General features: G+C 41.3%; 1 protein-coding gene across 3 annotated transcripts in view; it reads right to left on the reverse strand.

Annotated features, from left to right (window-relative positions):
- Positions 1–21,493, reverse strand: part of Cadps (calcium dependent secretion activator) — a 429,166-nt gene that overhangs the window by 42,623 nt on the left and 365,050 nt on the right. For all 3 annotated transcript variants that reach the window (XM_048356072.1, XM_048356074.1, XM_048356073.1), the window contains one exon: positions 3,220–3,252. In XM_048356072.1, coding sequence (XP_048212029.1) covers positions 3,220–3,252 — 33 coding nt within the window. The remainder of the gene's footprint in view (positions 1–3,219; positions 3,253–21,493) is intronic.

The raw sequence follows: 21,493 nt of genomic DNA on the forward strand, positions 1-21,493 counted from the left end.
TTTGGTGCACCCCCCCCCCAATCATTTACCGATAGCTGACATTATGTATCTGTTCATTTAGCTTTTGCCTGTCTTCTCTTACTAAAACATAAGGTCTATGAATACAGGGACTTGAACTTTGCTCTATTTTCTATTGTATTCGTCACACAGATTGGTGCCTGGCTCAATAAATATTTGCTGAGTGAACAAATCTCTGAAGGAATGAGCAAGACCTCTGTTTTCCTTTTTTTAAAGCTCTGTAGTCCCCTGCATGGAATATTACTACATTATGCTCTCTTCCATTTCATTTTACATCCCCTACACCCCCACTTATAGAGGGTGAGGAATCTGTTTTTCTGCCAAGGGCCATCTATATATTTGTAACATCATTTTGGAGCCATACAAAATTATCAATACAGGCAGATAGGCCCGGGGCAGCCAACAAGAAGCACACACATCCCAGCTGTCATGTGCGAAATGATTGCATGGGTCTCATACAGGCTGGAGATTCGCCCCTTCTGCCCCTCACACTGGTACTTGTGTAAATCATTTCAAATTTTCTGGACCTTCCTTATGCCATTTGTAAAATGGCATTAATAACAACTCCCCAACTTACCTTTTAGAATGTGGAAAGGTTTTGAAAGCCATAAGTTGCAATAAAAAAATACTATGACTCAATCTTATTTATGTTCAGAATGTACTTTGGAGTCAGAAGAAAGTAGGGGCCACATTGGAGCCAATATCAAGACGAAGAGAATAAGGCCTCTCTGCACAACAGTAGATACTTTTCTCAGTATTCCTCAGGCTCTTTTACTCCTGCTCTGCTGCCTTTAAGCTATCAAATTCCTACAAGTTTGGTTTCCAGCCCTTTGTTGGGCGAGGGATCCATCCCAGGAGGGATGTGCTGATAGAAAAGCCCTCTCACCTTTTTCCTGGCTCCCTTAGCAAGGAGGATGAAGGCTGCTAGACTGGAATAGCACTCCCGCATACTCACCAACTCATGGGGACTTTTGGGACCAGGGAAGAGAAAGCTGCCATTCCCCCTACCCCCTGCCACTTTATGTGGAGTATTGCCTATAGTTTTTTTCTTTTATTACTCAAAAGCAGTTAAAACAACAAGTGTTGACAAATAAATTAACCTGTAGTTAAGAGCTGGAAAATACTCATGAATCAACAATCCATTTCATTAGTTAAATTAGGCTCTCTACCACATTGGTGTCAACGTGTAGGTGATGGTTTTGAAATTTGGCTCCAATGGACTTAGAGAATAGGACACAGCTTTTAGAAAAAAATTAAACAATTACACATAAATATAATAGACTTCATTCCACCAAGTGCAGGAGACATAAATTGTGATCAAGACTCTCTGTGGCTTAGGTAAAATGGAACATTTTGTTGTTTGTTCTGACCAGATTCTCCTGACATTGTATCATGATGGTGTTGCATTTATATGTAATGTAGCATCATTCCTTCATGACTGAATGGCTATAGCTCAAGGTACTTACATATAGACATGAAGTTCATTTTATTCCATCTTTACAATGAATTTGAACGTGGCCTACAGGAACTATTAGGTTGAACTCTAAGAAATCACTGATTGCTAGAGGAATCAATTCCTCCAAAATGCCATTCTCACAGCCTGATGCTACTACAGACAGTAGGTCAAATTTCCCAAGGCACTTGGACCTTGTCTATAGGTACCCTACCTAGGTCTTACTATGGAGATCTCCTCTACATTGAGGCCTTAAGGAAATAGCCTGCCACATAGATCTTTGTGCTAGACACCTAGAATTTCCACTTCTGTCAGTGTTAAAGACCAATTCATCTTGCCTTATCCCCTGGGTATCTTACCACTACCACCACCACCTAGGCTTCTCTGAGAAAATGTCTAGTAAGTGTCAGATATGGTACTGCATGCTGTACATGTATAGTGGCATTTAATATGCATAGCAAACCCGAGAGCAGGCATTATTGTCTCCATTTTAAAGATGGAGAAATAGGGCTAGAGACTCCCTGTGATGTGAAAGTTTATACTTTGGGCCTTGAGAAAGTAAATTGCTTCACTTCCCCCTACCCCTTGGTGCTCTTCCGTGAGCCTTTTCTATTCTCCATCTTCCTGCCTACATGAAGGAGTCTGAGGTCCCTTGATGAGAAGTATTATATAAATTCAAAGCATAATTATTGATTGTACATTCTTTCATTAAACAAACAAAATGTATGCTAATGCTAAATTCACTCCAATTTTCCATTTTATCTTCCTTTGAGAAATAAGCCAATAAACCATTACACACTTAGCTTCCTGGGGAAATGAATTTAAATGTTAATATAAATCCTTTTAGAAAAAAAACAAATTTTCTCAAATAAGTATTTGAACAAGGAAGGTACTTAACCACGTTCAGAATGAGAACCGTTCAGTACAAGACCCTTGGTGGCTATTGAGATAAGCTCCCTAAATTTAATATTTTATAATAGACTCATACCTCTTTTGTTAGAAATGGAGAAACAGAAATCATTTTCTTTCCTCCTGTATTGGACTATATTTAAATCTCTCCAATTTTATTTTGCTAATAGGCAGGGCAAAATCTGTCTATAAATGTCTCCCAATTTATCACAGGTAATCCCACACTTTAGCATTCATGTGTAGTACTTAACCTCAATTTAAATGTAAATTTTGGGCAATGACAAGTGCTTTATCTGTGAACTTTGAGGACTCTCTTCATTAATGAGGTATGCACTAATTATAAACAGTTTTACAGGGTTTCCTTAAAACAATAGTTGAATTGACCCCCAAATGAACAAATTCACAATTAATTTGTTTTGTTTTTCTTTTCTTTTTTCTTTCTTTCTTTTTTTTTTTTTAATACTGGCACCCTGGTACAAATTCCTAGCTCAGGGCTTTGGTCCCATAGTGTGGCAGAAGGAAGAACCAGAGAACCAGTGCAAACCAAATGGGAAGGGCCTAGGCTTCACCCTCAAACTGGAACTTTCTTCCCAAAGGAAGAAAATCCTCTCCTTTCCTTGTCTGAGAAACATCCTTCTACCAAGTAGTCTTGGCTTCTCTCTTTGTGATGATCCAAATTAGGACTGTATAGTTCAGCAGGCAACACGTGAAGCTAGAGCCATCAAAACCCTTATGAAAGGAAAACACGCTCATGCATGCACATGTGGGCACACGCTCACCCCCCCCACACCCCCCACCCCTGCCACAAACCCACAGAAAAGCAGTTTTCAAATACTCACAGGTACATCCACATACTTGGAAGCAGCCTTCACCTGAGGAGGAAAGAAGATTTAGGTTTTAATTGTTCACAGCTCAATGCTACATCTCTAGGAGGGTTGAGAACAATATGCTAGCACAGGAAGCTGACCAGGAACTATGAAAAGACACTAAGAAAAAAAAAAGCCACTTGCTATTTTTTCCCAAGTTATAGCCGCCTCTTGTGGGTGGGGGTGGGGGAGCTCAATGTTATGGATTTAGATTCTGTAGTCAGTATGGGAGCTTTGGGTTTTTCTCCTTCCCTTTAAAAAAAATAACTTGAAGAGAAGTATTTTATTGAATGATAAGTCTTTTGGTACAACTAAATATAATGTTTAAAAAGAGATGAAATGACTCTCCCTAAATGCTAACTGATTCGGGGAAGGCTCACCACTGCTGGAAGCAGTTAAGGGGGCTGAGACTTCTTGAACCTGGGTCTACCTGGGTGTAAATGCCAACTTGTCCTCACTGAATTCTGTTCCTGTTAATTCAGAGTTCCAAGATGGAGGGATTATGAAGGGTGGGTATTCTCAAACTAGGGAACCAGGATATGTGGCCGTTCCAATCCCTAAATTGCTCTTACACCTCCTGGCTTTAGGTGGTACCCAGATAAGAAGACCAGGAAGTGGCTTTGAAATTCATTTTCACTTTAAAGAGGATGGATGATAGAATATATCACTTGAATATGGGATCTGGAGTGAGAGTTGGGTTCCATTCACATCTTCCACTTAAAAACAGTATGTCCTTGGGCCATTTATTTCACCTCTCTGAGCCTCACTTATACCTTCTGAATGGAGACATCAGAAGTGCTTGTTTCCACAGAATGATAGAAGGACTGTAGTAGGCATGGAACCAATGTAGCTATGTATTTATAAACAAATCTGGGTGAGATCTGAGTGGTGTAGGAAGCCAAGAGCATCTGGTTCAGAGGAATCAAACCTATGGGAGGATGCTTGCTGTTCTATGCATTATATCATCGCTCACATCACACATGTTCCTCTAGGCATAGGTGACACTCTGGGTCAAAGAGGGGTTCCAGATTGGCTGGAAACTACAAAGCCCACCATGCTCAAGAAACAGTTACCAAGTCTGTTCACATTTCAGGTTGACTTCCCCCTTCGCCCTCCCATTTGGCGGAGATCGATGTTAGTCATCACAGCCTCCACCCAAAATGTCTTCTAGAAAAGCACTGAGGAGGGTGAGTCTCTCTGTTGCTCTTTTCCCAATGTTATTTTTCTAAATATCAACTCCCAAGTGACAGAAGCAATAAACTGGGGGAGGGGGGGAGTGGAAAGAGCCTCAGAGTTTAGAGTGAAAAATTCTGTAACTCCCTGAACTAGTTGTAACCAGAGCAATAATGAAATCATGAACAGGGTGGCAAAACTGTGCACTTTGTTGCCCAATCAAATCAAATGAGCAAACATATATGAAAATGTTTGGTAAATGTTAAAAAGAGGAATATACATTCATTACATTTCTTGAAAAGTACTATGCTCTTTATTCTTGAATCATTATTTGCACCCAAGATGATTCGGCTTTCCTGTTACAGATTCTATGAGAACACTATCTTTTTCCTCTGTGTATCACACATTTGAATTGAAACCGAATACTTCTTTTTTGGTGCAATGTCTACCTCTCATCAAATGTCATGAGAACAAAGACTTGTTTCCCCACCAAATCATCAACAGATATCTGACTTAGAAAGGGGACTGGGGGAGAAAACCTGTGGACAGACAGAAAGAAACATTGTGGCTAGATCTGGCCTAGATCTTCAGGACAGTTGGGAAATAAGCAGAGGAAAGATCAGATTGAGAAGACACCACACTCTGAAAGCCAACATAGTTATATATGAAGTTTATGTCTGCAAATGTTGCTATCAGAAGGAAACCACTCTGGGCTCTTCATGGAGTTTGAAGAAGGCTTTTTCGATTCCACCCAATGATCATCCCTTCTCAATGTCTTCAATCCCAAATCTCCATTGTCATTCCAAAATTTAGTTCAGGCAAAAAAAAATATGTAGATTGCTCTTTTATTCAAGTCTCCCCCATATACAATAAGATCTACCAATTAGATGATGTTTTTCTACTTGGCAAGATATTTTCATGAGCAGAATCTTCTTTAAGCCACTATGTGAAATGGGGTTCTCACCATATCCATTTACTAAAATCCATAGTACTTAAGGGTTATTTGTTCACATTCTCTGCCTACAGGCAGAGATGCCAGGAATTGCATGGTCTTCTGAGCCCTTGTAACACCCAATCTTCTCGATGGTTTTGGAAAAGCATGAGGACTTCAAGCATCAGTGGTCAGAGCAGGTGCTGGCGAAAAGAGCGAATCTTAGCTAGAAATCTCCTCCTTTGCTCAGTAAAGTTGATGCTTGGCAGTTGGTAGGAGTTTTGCTACAGCTGAAATGATCAACCTTTAAACACGCCTACTCTCCATTTACCACTAACATGTAGTTCCAATACAGAGGGATACCAGTCAGATTCTATTCCTTACAAGGCAGTTTGGGAAGATGAGGAAAGCTGTGGTATGAATGAAAACCATACACTCTCCTACCCACTCCAGCCCTCAGTTTCTGAGGCTCTTTTATCTCCTAAGCACTGATTTGCACTTGTTGATCTTTCTCCCCTCCCATTAAAACAGGAACAAAACAGTTCGGGCCAAATTGTGGTCTGATTATTATTTAGAAACAGGATCTCTCTCTCTCTCTTTCTCTCTCTCTCTCTTTTTTTCTCTCTCTCTCTTTTTCTCTCTCTCTCTCTCCCTACCTACCTTTGGTTCTGGTGATTGAACTTTAAGAAGGGTGGTGATGATGAGTATAAAGAGGAATCTGGAAGTGTATTCTAGAAAGTGAAAGAGTATCTTGCCTGGCAAAGAGATTACTAATGGAAGGACCATAATGCTGCTGTTCATACAGGAACCTCAAGGTAGGATTGAGATTGCTCATGGTAGTTCCACAGCATTGAATCAGGATCGGTGAGTAAAGTAACAGGGCCCTAGAAGAGGCAAAAGTCAAAAGTATGTGTGTATCATTTTTCCCTCCTTTTCCCCCTCCCCCTCCCTCCATCCACCCTTTTCTCCTCCTATTCCATCTCCTCTTTGTGCTTACTTGATTTCCTAGCTAGGGTAGCACTCTACCACTTGAGCCATCCTACTAGCTCTGATTTTTGCTGGTTATTTTGGGGATAGTGAACTCTTCTGTCTGGCTGAATCTTCCAGATCTCCTTTTGAGTAGCTAAGATCATAGGCATGAGCCACCAGAACATGGCTTTCTTTCTTTTCTTTTTCTTCTTTTTTAACTTAAAAGGAAGTCTCCCTGGTAAGTGGGTAAGAGTATAGGTTGAAGACTAGCAAGATGAGAAGTCTGTTGTTGCCATTTTCTAGCTTGGTAACTTTGAATAAGTTATTGAAATTCTCTGAATCTTTTCTGTAAAGGACAGCAATCATGTTACTCAAAGGGAGAGTAGAAGAACAGAATATGACAATGCAACCAACCACGTTTAACAATGCTAGGCAGTACTATATGGAGTTCTTCTTCTAGTGACTACTAGAAACACTGGTTTAATGGAGCAGATACAGTAGATACAACTGTTCTCTTGGTGCTGACCACTTCACAATAGTCCACAGCAATTACTTGCTATAAAAATGAAGCTGGAATCTCACCAGATTATCCTCAGGCATCTAAGACAATTCTCAGGCTGAATCTTTTTCTACCATTTCTTTGCCCACCCACTGTTATGACATGGAGAGTGTAGGCAGGGCCCTGCTCTCTGTAGCGAGAAGACATTTCCATGCCCTACCTCAGTAATGTTCAGTAATACCATCTCCCTTTCTCGAAGCCCAAGCCAAGTGCCAGCACACAAGATACACATGTGAGAGGCTGTCCTTCAGACACCAGGTCTACCTGCTCTCAAACAATTGTGTCATCAGCCAGCCTTTGTTTCCTGGGAGTCACAGCTTTCTGATCTGCTGCCCTACTGGGACAAAGAATAAGCTCCTTCTTTAGCGTATTCCTTAGACCTCAGTCCCTGGTGCCCCAGACATTGCCAGAAAAGAAAACACAAGCCAAGGGAAACTGGAGGAGGCTATGGATGAAGTCAGAATAATGAGCATCAGCGAGCAATTTGTTCATGTTTTCACAGGCCTAAAACAAAGGGCACTAACACAAGGAAAGCAAACATTACACATTATAGTAAACCACAGCAATCTTTTGAAGGAAGTCCTATTAGTATTCTCACTTTACGCTCGAAGAAACTGAGACCCAACTCTTAATCTGCTTATTTTTCAGTTTAAAATATCTACTCAATGACTTTTATTTTTGGTGGTACTGGGATTGGAACTTAGGACCTTGAACTTGTTAGGCAAGTGGTCTACCATTTGAGCCATGCCTGTAGGCTTCCCAATACTTTCACTGACTGGTCATATTTAAGTGTTGTGTGTGTGTGTGTGTGTGTGTGTGTGTGTGTGTGTGTGTGTGTGTACAACCTAAACTGGCTTTTCCAGGAAAAAAAAAGTATGAGAGAGTTGAATGATTTCTGACACCGACTCAGCACAGAAGGCCCCAAAACTGTTTTTCTGGCCTGAATGTCTCAGCTAATTACCTCGACCCTCCACCTGACTTAGTGTGTGTAGACAGGCTTAATGGTTTCTCTATTGAGCTCTTCCATTATTTTTCAGGTGCCCAAGGTAATCTTTTCATTGAAAATTCACCATTCTGGGATTTTTCACAATGCTGATGACTAAGGGATTTTCTTCTTCCTGGTCCTAATAAGGGGACCTGAGTTAATCATTGTGTGGCTTTGATAGGGAGCTCGGCAGGAGCTTAAACCACTTCTCCTGCTTCATTAGGGGAAAAAGCAACCCAGGTGCAGACCATGAGGACCTCAGGGTTTGATACTATTAAATCAATGCACAGACAAAAAAAAAGTGGATTAGGTCCTTTTTGCAAACAGAAATCTGGTGGGTGAGACTCAAAGGTGGAAGAAAAAAGACGTCGGAGCAGATATCACTGCATTAGTGACTGCTAGGCTTTCCTTTTACTCCATGGTCTCTTAAAAAAAAAATCAAGGAAATGGTTTATTCTCTGCACGAGCTGACTCCGCCCCTGCCTGCTTGAGTCTGTAAGAGCTCTGCCTTGATTTCTAGCCTTCACTTAGGAACAACAGACCACACAACCATTGCAGAGGGCTAGCAATATTTTCCTTCATGGTTTGACCTTGGAAATTTCTGCCACAATACTAATGATGTAATTTTGCTCCCCCCCACCCTTTACTTTCCTATTCCAGGCAATCATAGAGGTGTGGATTTTTAAAGAGTCAAGGCAGTTCAGTATATAAATATGGTAGCACTACCATCCTAGATGAAAATGATAATAATAGGAGCTAACGTTAAGTCTAATTCATTTCTCTTTCATCTAGCACCCTCATTATATCTATAAGGAATCTATAAGGAATACAGATTCTTATAGGAATTTATTTGGAATTTCTCTCTCTAGAGAAGTTTACACTGCTAGGTATGGTGTGAGAAAAATTGGGTGACTAAAGATTTCTTTACTGAGTAAAGAGCACCAGGACTCTTTATGCAGTAGAAGTTTCTACTTTTTGTTTGTTTTTGTTTATAGTGATGCCAGGGTTTGAACTCAGGGCTTCATGTTTGCTAGACAGGCACCTCATATAGTGGTTGTGTATTTTATTAGATTTTTTAAAGTGTTCATCATATGCAGGCTATTGTGCACCTTAGCTATATCAATTTGCTTAGTGCACACAAAGGATTAGCAGAGTTAATGCAGTTAAGAACCTTTGCCTAGGACTTGGCATAGTGTATGTATTTTGACTATCTATTATTTTTTAATGCTGTCTTTGTGCTCCATCTCCCAAAAGGCTGGTATGACTGGTTGCGTTTCAAGGATTAGTGGGGCTAAGTGCATGGGTGGGGCTGTCATACATCTCAGGGTCAGAGTCCTTCAAGTGAACAAAGTGGACAGTGGATGGGACATGTGTGCTGTTTGTCAGCTTCCCAATGTCATTTCTCTGACAAATCATGGCTGACAAATAATATTGTAAATATCTACATGGTCCTTGGAATTCAGATTGGTCTCTATACCTAAAGGGGTGAAGCTGGAGTGTTAAAAACAAAAACAAAAACAGGTCTGGTTACTAAGAGCATTGACTAGCTCTATGACTTTGGGAAATAAATTATTACATTTTCTACAGTTTCTATAGCTCTGTTTTCAAGAGGATGCTACATGGTGTGTGTCTGCTTTAGAAAGCTCTTGTGAAACAGGTTGCCATCACATAAACTGCTCAGCGCAGTGCCTGGTACACAGTAAGCACTCTGTAACCTAGGCTAATATTATTCCTAGGGTCTAATTCACTCATGGTTAGCTGAAGTTAATGGCCAGGTAGGTTTCCTTTATTTTAAGGACTACAACAAGGGTTGACAAATATGTCTCATGGACCAAATCTATGCTGTTGTATCTATTTTTTCTATTTTTTCTAAGCTAAGATTGGTTTTCATATTTTTAAGTGAGCAAAAGCAAATGAAAAATAATATTTGGACTAGCACATGACTTAAGTGGGAGATGGTAGGGTGTGGGGAAAGAATTAAAAACTATGAATTTCTAAGCCTATTTTGACCATTAAGTACTTGGCTGGCTTTGGCTTACTGCCTACTCTGTCGGTCTCATTTCCTTATCTATTATAATGAAGCCCAGGTTAATTGTTTTGTGTTTTTTTTTTCCTGAAATGCCTTCCAGATTTAAAAAATGTGACTCTTGCAGGGGCTATGAGGCAAGTTGTAGGAAGAAAGTGGGAAAGGAAATATTCCTCACACCTTGAAAAGGATATAAATACTTGAGTAAAACAAAACACTATTAATATTTTAGCATTAATAAAGAGCTGTGCAAATAAGTCTTCAGGAAACACTATAGTAACAAGGAGAGGAAAAAATTAGAGATAAAGACTATTCACAAAGGTAACAGACAATGAAGCATAGCCCACTAGGGAGACTTGGCAAAGACATAGAGGGATTACAAATAAGCAGTGTGTGCCCAGCAATTTCCCTGTGCCAGGCTCTGTTTTAGGTGTTTCTCATGATTCAACTCATTTACTATTTACCAGTAACCCTTGAGCTACTTGTTCATCTGTTCCTCTTCCTAGTATGGTGGCGGTGGTGGTGGTGGGAGGATTGCTGATGATGATGCAGATAAAGGTACATCACACACAGGCATGAAAGATCTCCACACATAATTTCTGTCCTCTCATCTAAGCATTAACCAGGCCTGGTCCTCCTTACCCTCTGAGATCATCCAATATCAGGACGGGTTGTGTTCAGGGTAACATAGCTGCAAACACATATGAGCTGCTCTCCCATGGCTAGAGGAATTACCAGGTAGAAGGAACACCCTTTCTACTACTGGAAGTTAACCTCCTTTCTCCTTTCCTTGGGGTCTCTACATTTGCCTATATCCTTTAACATTTTTTATTGTTATTATAAAGGTGATGTACAGAGTGGTTACAGTTATATAAATCAGGTAAAGAGTGTGGTTTTTTGTTCTTTTTTTTTTTTTTTTTTTTGACAATTTCACCCTTGTCTCCTTCTCCTTCTTAGGCCTCCAGTTTCCATGCTATCTCCTTATGGCAGAAGAAGAAGGAGAAAAAGGTAACATTGACCTTCACATGGTCTCTCTAATGAGCAATGTGCAGCCTTATCTGTGATCAGTAGCAGGTGATGCATCTGGAAAAGGACATCCTATTTCTAAATGGGATTAGCGACAGTCCAGGGAGGTGGGTAAGAACATGGACTCAAGCTGGATGAATAGGATGAAGTTCTAGCTCTAACCACTTAATAGACAGGTTACTTGACCTTCTAACGTCTCACATGCAAGCAGGACACAAAGTTGTTATGACCTGAGTTCAGTTAGTTGAGTTATTAACAGTTGGAACTGTGCATCAGCTAGTAATATAATTTCTGCGAGAAAACCAAGCTGCTCTGCTGAATTGAACGTGGATATTAAGATTGGTCTGGACCATCACGATTCAACAGCTATATTTAAATTTATTGTTTGTTTGTTTGTTTTTTTTGGCCAGTCCTGGGCCTTGGACTCAGGGCCTGAGCACTGTCCCTGGCTTCTTCCCGCTCAAGGCTAGCACTCTGCCACTTGAGCCACAGCGCCGCTTCTGGCCGTTTTCTGTATATGTGGTGCTGGGGAATCGAACCTAGGGCCTCGTGTATCCGAGGCAGGCACTCTTGCCACTAGGCTATATCCCCAGCCCATATATTTAAATTTAAATGAATCAGAAAGTACAATTGAGAATTCAACTTTTGGTGTCCCTAGCTACATTTCAAGAATTTGAAAGCCTAAAGCAGACAGTACTCACTGTTTTGGCTACTTTAGACATAGATTATTTTCATAATTGCAGAAAGTTTTAGGTGGTTAGTGCCAGTCTAGATTCAATAGACATTCATGTTTATAGTTACTATATGTATAAATAAGAATGGAAAAGTGTGTCATTCAATTGCATGTCAGAATATGGAATTAATTAGAGGAGAAGCAGGAGAAGTAAAGGATATGAACATCAAAAGTCTCATCTTGTGAATGATATAAGAAAATAGAAGTTGATGGGTATAATTTGATTTTTTTTTTGCCAGTAGTGGAGCTTGAACTCAGGGCCTGAGCACTGTCCCTGGCTTCTTTTTGTTCAAGGCTAGCACTCTACCACTTGAGCCACAGTGCCACTTCTGGCTTTTTCCATATATATGGTGCTGAGGAATTGAATCCAGGGTTTCATGTATACGAGGCAAGCGCTCTACCACTAGGCCATATTCCCAGCCCCGATGGGTATAATTTGAAAGTTACAAAGGTAAAAAGAGGAGCAATAACACTGATAGACTTAATAGGAAAAGGGGAGGTTGGTAAAGGGCACTACAGTTATGCTACAGCTGGGAAGTAGATAATTTCTAAGACTGGTCAATCAATCAATAGCCACATAATAACTGTACTTATGGCTCTGGGTGAAATGGATTGATCACAAAAGTTTCTTCTTATAGAAAGGACTACAGGGGAAAAGGGGAAGGCCAGAGAACTTGCTTTTTATAAAATCATGAGTGTTCTTGTATGATTTCCTTTTTATCAGCTATTTGCATGTATTACTTCTTCACTGGAAATGGTTGAAAAAAGACCAAATGATAGAATCAACAACATTCTTTTGGACAAAGATGATTTTGTGGGAAGAATGTCTCTATTCCCAGGGCAAATTCTTCCAAGTCTCTCTGGTTGATGGAATCTGTTTCTCTTCAAAAACAAAAGTAAAACCTGACAACCTCCCTCCTCCACTTGCCTGGATGCTCTAAGTGCATCTTGGGAAGATGTATTCTAAGTGCCAATGGAGGGGCTGACTGCTTGGGTGAGACAGCATGCGTGAGTGGGCGGATGTACTGGGACTGTATGTGCGGGTGAGCAGTTGAGCAAACCTCAGTGGCTCCTGTCTGGGGTCCAACTGAAAATTACAGTGAAAGCCCCTTCCAGTGCCTTCTGAGGACTGGAGAAAAATGCAACCCTTGAAGTATCTCTGGAACAAGAGCCAGCATGATGGAGTTCTAGAGCTCTGCCACCAGGGAGAATGAACCATCTTTTGTTCAACTTTGCCAAGGATCAAGGCCCTGCCAGACCAATGGTGAAGCACTATGCTCACATAAGCACACACACCAGTTCAGAGCTTAGCTTTGCAGGATAAAAACAGTTCTGGAGATGCACAGAGGTGATTGTATACTATACAAATTCACAATACCACTCAACTATATACTTAGAAATAATGAAAATGGCCTGGTGCTGGTGGCTCACAACTGTAATCCAAGCTACCCAGGAGGCTGAGATCTGAGGATTCTGGTTCATAGCCAGCCTGGGCAGGAAAGTCCATGAGACTCTTATCTCCAATTAACCACCAGAAAACTAGAAGTGGCGCTGTGGTTCAAGTGGTAGAGTGCTAACCTTGAGCTGAAGAGCTCAGGGACAGCACCCAGGCCCAGAGTTTAAGCCTCACGACTGACCAAAAAGAAAAAAGAAAGAAAATGGTACATTTTATTGCATATCTTTTCATAGTTAAAAATGTATTTTTAAAGAAATCCCAACAATAAATGCTGTTTAGAAATCCTGATACTCAGAATTTTTCATGAGCAGCTTGTGGCTCAGTAAAGTGATTACTGCCTTTCAAAAGTTCATTTTCACTTTGAAAAAAAAGAGAATTAAACAAATATTTCCCTAAATTGCTTACAAATGCGAACTATGTTTTCAGATAATGGAAACTAGCCTGTGATAGAAGCTACTTGGAAGGCAAAGATTGGGAGGATCACAGTTTGGAGCCAGCCCAGTCTCCCCTCCCCTCAACCACAAAAAGTCAGCAAGATCCTGTCTCAGCCAGCAAAAAGCTGTGCGTGGTGGTGTATGTCTGTCATCTTGGTTATGTGGGAAGCATAAAAGAAAAACTAAGAAAGCAAAAAAAATGAGCAATAGGTATGGCTCCAATCATAAAGTGCTTGCCCAGCAAGCACAGTCCCTGAGTTCAAACACCAATAGTGTCAATGGAGATTTTTATTTATTTTAGATAATGGAAAAAAGATATGGGGGTTAAGTCTTTAACTCTCACCCAATTATTGGCTGTTTCCTTGCTGTTTTTTTCTTAGACAATATTCAAATACTTCACAACACTTGATCTATAGTTGTATATAAAATACTGTCTTATTTACCTGTGACCGAATGTGTAATTCATACTCTTATATACTCTTCAAAGGACTGGTGCTGGGCGCTGGTGACTCGTGCCTGTAATCCTAGCTACTCAGGAGGCTGAGATCTGAGATCATGGTTCAAAGCCCAGGAGACTCTTATCTCCAATTAACTACCAGAAAACCAGAAGTGGCCTTGTGGCTCAAGTGGTAGAACACTAGCCTTGAGCTGAAGAGCTCAGGGACAGTGTCCAGGCCCAGAGTTCAAGCCCCACAACCGACCATGGGGGGGAAAAAAAAAGAACTGGTAAGAAGGCCTTATTGTGCAAATAATAATAATAATAATAATAATAATAATAATAATAATAAAAAGGTGGCTCAGAAAAGTTACATTGCTTTCTCCTAGGGCACATAACCTAAGAAATGATAGAGCTGGGATTTGTGCTACATGGATGTGACCTCAAAGTCCTCTACTGTATTACACTGACACAAGCCAGCTCTCTGAGCCTCACTTTCCTCATCTGTAAGTGGCGATAACTGTCATGCCCACAATTATCTTTACCAAAGTAGGAAGATAAGTTTACTAAAATATGAAGGTAAAATCAGAAGACGACGATGGAAACAGTTTGAGAAGCAAAACACATTATAATGTTCACCTACCACGAATCCTAAGTAGGTACCCCCATGGCTATTCTTAAGTGCTCCCCCACCCCACCCCACTGCAGAGCTTCAGGAGGGGTCAGAGGATGGTGGGCGAGCACCCCAGCTTTCCTACATACGAGCATCCTTAGACAAGAGCACAAAACCCCAGCTGAAGGGCTGCAGAGTGATCACAGCACAGCCTCTGTGCATGTTCATAAATATTGATTGTGATTAAACTATTATCATAATAATGAGGTAATAATGCCTCCTACAGCCCATCCTACCACACTGCTCAAAGTCTCTACCTTTCATTAAACAAAGGGCTGCTGGCATAGCTGCCGAGTTGGGCAAGAGGCAGGGAAATGATCTCTATTAAGCAAAAGCATTCTGTTCCATGCACCCGATTAGGAGCCGCAGCCTCATTAATGAGGAGAATTGTTCTCGTCTCCTGTTGCTTGGGGTACTGTGCTCTGAGACAGGATCCAGGAAGTGTATGTTCTCATCTCTCTTCTCCCCCGGGGGCTTCGGAACAGATGCCTGATTCAAGTAGACCTGTTTTTCTTTCCAGTTTCCCTCATTCCTGTCTCCATCCTGTTACCAGAGAGTATTTCTTTCTTTCTTTTTTCTAAATCAAGGCTCAAGGACTCCTTCAAAGCCCCCTTCTTAACGCTTCTAAGACTTAACAATGATTCTACAACGTACTCCTTGCTTAGCAGAGGTGAAACAATTTATAAGTAATTAATCTTCACGACATGGAGCAGGATGATTATTAACATTTAGGAATGAGGCATCTGAGGTGCAGAGAGGTCAACTTCTTTAAAGACCCACAGCTGGGGGCATCATGAAGGTGACATCTGAATGGGTCCCTTGGCCCTCTGGGTTCATGTTCTCTAGGACAATATGTCTGATTGTTTTATCTGTTTGTGTGACATGATTTCATTGCCTTTGTCAAATCTCCAAGCAGGCATGAGGCATATTTTTTGTTGATTAAAAGTGGGGGTCTTTGCTGACTTTTGGAGTTTTGCTGGACACCTCCCAACACTAAGAAGTTCAGAATGCCAACTCTAGGGTTTCAGGGGTCCTATCTTGCTCATGGCCCTGGTACTAAGTGGGTAAGGACTATACTGTCATTACTGAATAGCAATACTGTACAGCAAGGGACAACCGGTCACCCCTGATGCCTTCATCCTACCCCCTGGGCTGCCTTAGCTTCAACTTGACTGTACAAATCATTTATGCCATCATTGCAAATGACAACCTAGTCACCATGATCCACCTACAACTGTTACACAGTAGCTCCTTTTCTCTTTCTGTCTTGTTTTCCTACTCATGAGTAAAAAGTAGGGAATAATGAAAAAAAAAGATGAGATGGGAGGCCAGGATTCTGTGACTAAACTAGCTGAGCAAGCCATTTTCCTATTCCAGTTTCTGTTTTTATCCTGCAAAACAGGGAGGCTGAAAGACTCCGTGACACCCCACCCCCACCCCCCAAACTTCTAGTACCTATTCTGACTTTGGCCACAGCCCATGTACCATCTGTGGCACATTTTCTTAACATACTTCTTTCCACTTGCTCACTTAAAAATAATTAATTATAATGGGAACCTTATAGTATTACTAAGATGGAAAAATCAATGCCACTCTCAACAAGAGAGAGTAAGCATACACATAAATACAATCCATGTGAAAAGAATGAAGTTATTGAATTCAAATTTGAGGTAGACATAGTTGGCTATTGATCATGCAAACTTGAGATGTCTCTGGTCTCTTTCATTCTCTCTTTCACACATGAAAAATCAAATATTTTATAAAGTGTGATACACTAAAATACTACACAGAAACTTTCTCCCTGACATAAGGACAAAGATGAGAAGAGGAAGGGAATAACCCTCTTACTATGCAGCTGGTGTTATTTTAGGGCTGAGCTTTGCTAGCATCCCACACTGCCATCATCTAAGATTCATAGTATGGATCCTGTACTTGGGAAGTACTCAGCAATGGATGGTGAAAAGCTGCTCTCTCTGTTTTTAAAAAAAGCTCTCTTTGGTAGTGTTTGCTAATTTCCATGGTGCAAATACTCCCACCATGGTCAATTTCAGGCTGCCAATGTGACATCATAAATGTGGTGACAGGAAGAGATGCTGAGAATTGCCTCTCATCAGCAGGTAGGAATGGAGCAGATGCCAACACATCACTGGAAATGCTAGATCAGAAATTCTCCAAAGTTCCTCTGATGTATGCACCCCAGATATAGTAATTGCCAGACAACAGAGATAGAGTTGGTTTTGAAATACCACCACCACCACCACCACCTTTTTTTTTTCCAGTCTTGGGGACTGAACTCAGGGCCTGAGCACTTTCCCTGAGCTTCTTTTTGCTCAAGGTTAGCACTCTATCACCATTTGAGCCACAGCACCATTTCTGGCTTTTTCTGTTTATGTGGTGCTGAGGAATCGAACCCAGGGCATCATGCATGCTAGGCAAAGCACTCTAACACTACGCTACATTCCCAGCCCTTACAACAACACCTTTCTATCTCTATAGCTTCTAGCTCAGTAATATATGTGTTGAAATCCCTTAGAACACGGTGGCTAATTGTAATATTCAGTACATAGTGATATGGCAGAGAGTAGTTAATATTTAATAGTGAGTGCTGGCCCCATTCTACATATGTACCATTTTCTCATTTAGTTCTAATCAGTTTGCAACATGTGTGTCTTGTTATTCTTACTTTGTGAGTCACTAAACTAGGGTTAGAAGCCATCGAATCTGTCCAAGGTCATACTTAGAAAGGTGCAGAACTGGACACATAAGAAACCTCAGGCATACAGACACGAACCTGACGAACCAAAGTATGTTTGGAGAATGGGATATCCTTATAGTGAGTGCTAGGGATAGAATTGAGAGCCTCATGCTTGCTAGACAAGTGCTTTGCCACTGAGCTACATCCCCAGCCCTAGCCAATATTTTGATTAATAAGGAAGTATAACCTATGTGTGTGTGATAACATGCTAAAAATTTACTAAATGCAATGGAATATAGCTTTGATGAATCAAAACTCTAAATATAAGAACATGCTGAAATGTACATGGGATAATCTTGGTCACTTCTAGTTCTGGGACATAATCTTAGTGGGTTACTGGAGAAGTGATAGGTTTGTTGAGGTTATTTGAGAAAATGCTTCATTAAAAGCCTATTGAGGGGCTGGGGATATAGCCTAGTGGCAAGAGTGCCTGCCTCGGATACACGAGGCCCTAGGTTCGATTCCCCAGCACCACATATACAGAAAACGGCCAGAAGCGGCGCTGTGGCTCAAGTGGCAGAGTGCTAGCCTTGAGCGGGAAGAAGCCAGGGACAGTGCTCAGGCCCTGAGTCCAAGGCCCAGGACTGGCCAAAAAAAAAAAAAAGCCTATTGAGCAAATTTATGGTGAGGTTTACAAGGGTTATTTGCAGAGCAGTTACCATCTGTCAGGTATCCTGCAAGGCTTGCCATCGTTGCTTGTTGTATGTTACATTGATTCCCTGAAGTAGCCACCATATCCTTATCTGACCGATTGGGAAACCAAGGCTCAGAAGTAATCAGGAACCTGTCACATTTCTGTCAGTCTGGGCTTCACTGGCACAACTCTAACATTTTGGTAATGAGCTTCCCAGTGCATGTGATTTAGAAGTCAAGGCAGATTCCAGAACTTCTCATTTCACAACAAGCCATTTCCTGTTTGAAGCTAAGTGTATATTCAATATATATTTCTTTCTTAGCTGGCATTTCTGTGACCTGGTGGTTCAGCACCTCACTGTCTGGATATGACTGTTTGCTTTGAAAGTTATTCTGTCATCCACAGAAGAATATTAAGAGAAATGGTTAACTTGGGATGGATATCTTTTTTTTTTTTTTTTCTGTAAAGCTTCCTCAGGGTCGCTACAGACAGCAGGTGTGTTAATTGTCAAGTGTATTTTGAAGGCAACAACTAGAAATGAGGATGTCCTACTAGGTGATAAAATGATCTGTCATGGACCCCAAAGTCAGTGTCAAATTCTGAAACATTGGGAGTGGAGTAGTGGCTGATGAAAGAGAGAAGATGTGGCAGGTCAATGCTTTTTTAAGGCATAGTGTACTTGCTGGTCCATTATGAAGAAAACACATCTGAAGAATAAAATAATGGATTTTTTCTTTTTTTATTTCCCCTTTCCTTTCACTATTTTTTTCTGTCCACTTCTTGCTTCCTTCCTTCCTTCCTTTCTTCCTTCCTTCCTTCCTTCCTTCCTTCCTTCCTTCCTTCCTTCCTTCCTTCCTTCCTTCCTTCCTTCCTTCCCTAACTTTGCCTGGGTTGCCCACAATTTGACGTTTGCCTGCCTCTGCCTCTTAAATAGCTGGGATTACAAGTGTGTGACTCAGGCCTGGCTAATGACGGCTCTTTAAATTACCTTCCAATGGTACTCCTAATGTCAGCATCAGAAGGCCACAAGCCTGGACCCTGGCTTGTGATGGAGAAGTGGCCTCTGACTTCCCTTAGCTTCTCCTGCTGAATGAATTTGAGTGAAATCACTGCTTAAACCCTTCAATCTCACATCACCAAGAGAGGCCCATCTACCACCTCTGGCATTTCCCTTGGCCTCTGCTCTTCCCCATGTCACAGGGAACTTGTGGTTGCCACAATGTACAAGGCCCTCCCTTTATCCTCCAAGCCTTCCCTGTTCTCTTCTTTTTCAGGCTACATCCTACCTTTTGTTTAGGTTTACATATCATTGAACTGGTCTCTCTCTCTCTCAATAATAATAATAATAATAATAATAATAATAATGCTTTAGGAATATATTTCTGTCATGCAAATGTACAATAAAGAGCATGATTTCCTTTATTTGTTGTTAAGTCCTCATTATACATAGTATATGACAAGTGCTCAGGAAATATGTTGAATGAAAGACTAACATAAAACTATGTGGAATGCAAAAGGAAGTGGAAATTTTGAGTCTTTTGCCTCCAGTGGCATTGCAAACCTTGCTGGCTATACTACTTATAAAACTATTTTACCCATCAGCTGTGAAAAACAGATAATTCTTTCCCTTAGGATTGATATCAGTTAGCAGAGGGGCCCTGGAAGAGCCACTAACTGACTTTATTAATGGGTTTCTGGGCCTTTATTGGGAAGAAAATTCTGATTATAATAAAGTAGTAAATTCAGAGTAAAGTCATAATGAAGTACTTAGTGAAGTACTTGGTGAAGTACTCCATGTCCCCTTATCTGTGAGATGGGAATAAGAACTGAACCTAACACATAGAGTGAGTGAGCATGCACAGAGACCACTTAGCACAGTTTTCAACATCAGCTATGACCACCAGTCTTAGTCTTGTGGTGGGTCCGGACATTGCAATGTGACTCCAGCCACAGATTTGAATCCCATGCATTTTGCAGCTGATTAATTTGAAGATGTTACCTTCTGGAGGGTGGACGAACACCTCCCTGTGGGCACCACCCACCCACAATAAAAAGCCATTTCTCATATCCTTCCTGGTTGATCCCGAAGCCAGTAGGAAAACACTAGTCAACTCTTATGAATATTCATCCTACTCTAAATTACCAAGTACTGTAGACACATAGTATATTCCCCTGATCCAGTTCTGAGTGATCAAGGTGACAGACTTGTTTGCAAGCATAATACAAGAGTTCTGCACAAAAGCAGTGGATGCTACTATGCATGTATGTGTATGTGTGTATGTGTGTGTGTGTGTGTGTGTGTGTGTGTGTGTGTGTGTCAGTATTGGGCACTTAGCTTTATTTGTTCAAGGCTAGCACTCTACCACTTGGGTCACACTTCCATCTTGGGACTTTTGCTGGTTAATGAGAGATAAGAGTCTGTCAGATTTGTCTGTTCAGGCTAGCTTCGAACTGTGAGCCTCAGATCACAGCCTCAGATCCTCAGCCTTCTGAGTAGCTAGGGTTACAGGTGTGAACCATTGACATCCGGTTGGAGGCTGCTGATTTACACGGACTCATTTACAGATTCTAGGGGGAAGTAGTATGTCTGCTGTGTTTCAGTACTAAGCAACCAAACAACTATTAACACTGGCCAAAGAAAACAAAAAGGAAACAAAATGTTGATGAAGGGAATTTGTACTCTAGAAGATCGGCTATGTAGTAGGTTTGAGCTCCTCCTTTCCAGGTTCTGTTAGGATATCTCAAGTGGAGCTGCTCCACGGGAGGGTCGTGGCTGAATTCTGGTGCTGCTGGAGGGTTTGATAGAACTGTTCTGTTGATTTTGAGTGAAAGTGGTGCCCAGCCACCCTCATTGTCTTCCATTGGTAGAGGCTCCACTTTGAAGTTTAGAGGAGAGAAAGTCTCAGGTAGGGCTGGGAGCTCAACGTTTCTGGGCTTCAATATCATTCCTTGCTGAAGAGCATTGATGGATTAAAATCATGCTGAGATTCCAGAGAAAATACATTTAAAGTACTTAGGTTGGTGCCAGGCGGTCAGCAAGCACTTAAGGAATAGGGGGTATACTCTGTTTAGACTTTCAAGTTCATCGACTATGACTCTCATCACATCACCTCGGAAGAAATGAAAGGCCAGCATGCAAAGGATCCTGCGTTCCAGACCACCCAGCTGCAAGGTCAGGGGCAGAGCTAGACTGTCTGGGTAGGGCTGCCTTTCTTGCTGTATCCCCTTCACTGGCAGAATTGTCTCAGCTCAGCCTTGCTCTTCCACACGTCGCATCGATCGTGGGCCTTCCATTTGCCCTCTCCCTCACCGTCTCTATCTCCATTGCTCACTCCATCCATAAACACCTTTCTGCTACCTGCAATTCCAGCTTTGTGGCTATGTCAACTGCTTTTCACTCCAAAAGATATGTCTTTGTCTTTATCTATGGCTGCCTCCTAAATTCTCTCCTTGTGGC

The sequence above is a fragment of the Perognathus longimembris genome, chromosome 10 (assembly GCF_023159225.1).
Source record: "Perognathus longimembris pacificus isolate PPM17 chromosome 10, ASM2315922v1, whole genome shotgun sequence".
Taxonomy (NCBI): domain Eukaryota; kingdom Metazoa; phylum Chordata; class Mammalia; order Rodentia; family Heteromyidae; genus Perognathus; species Perognathus longimembris.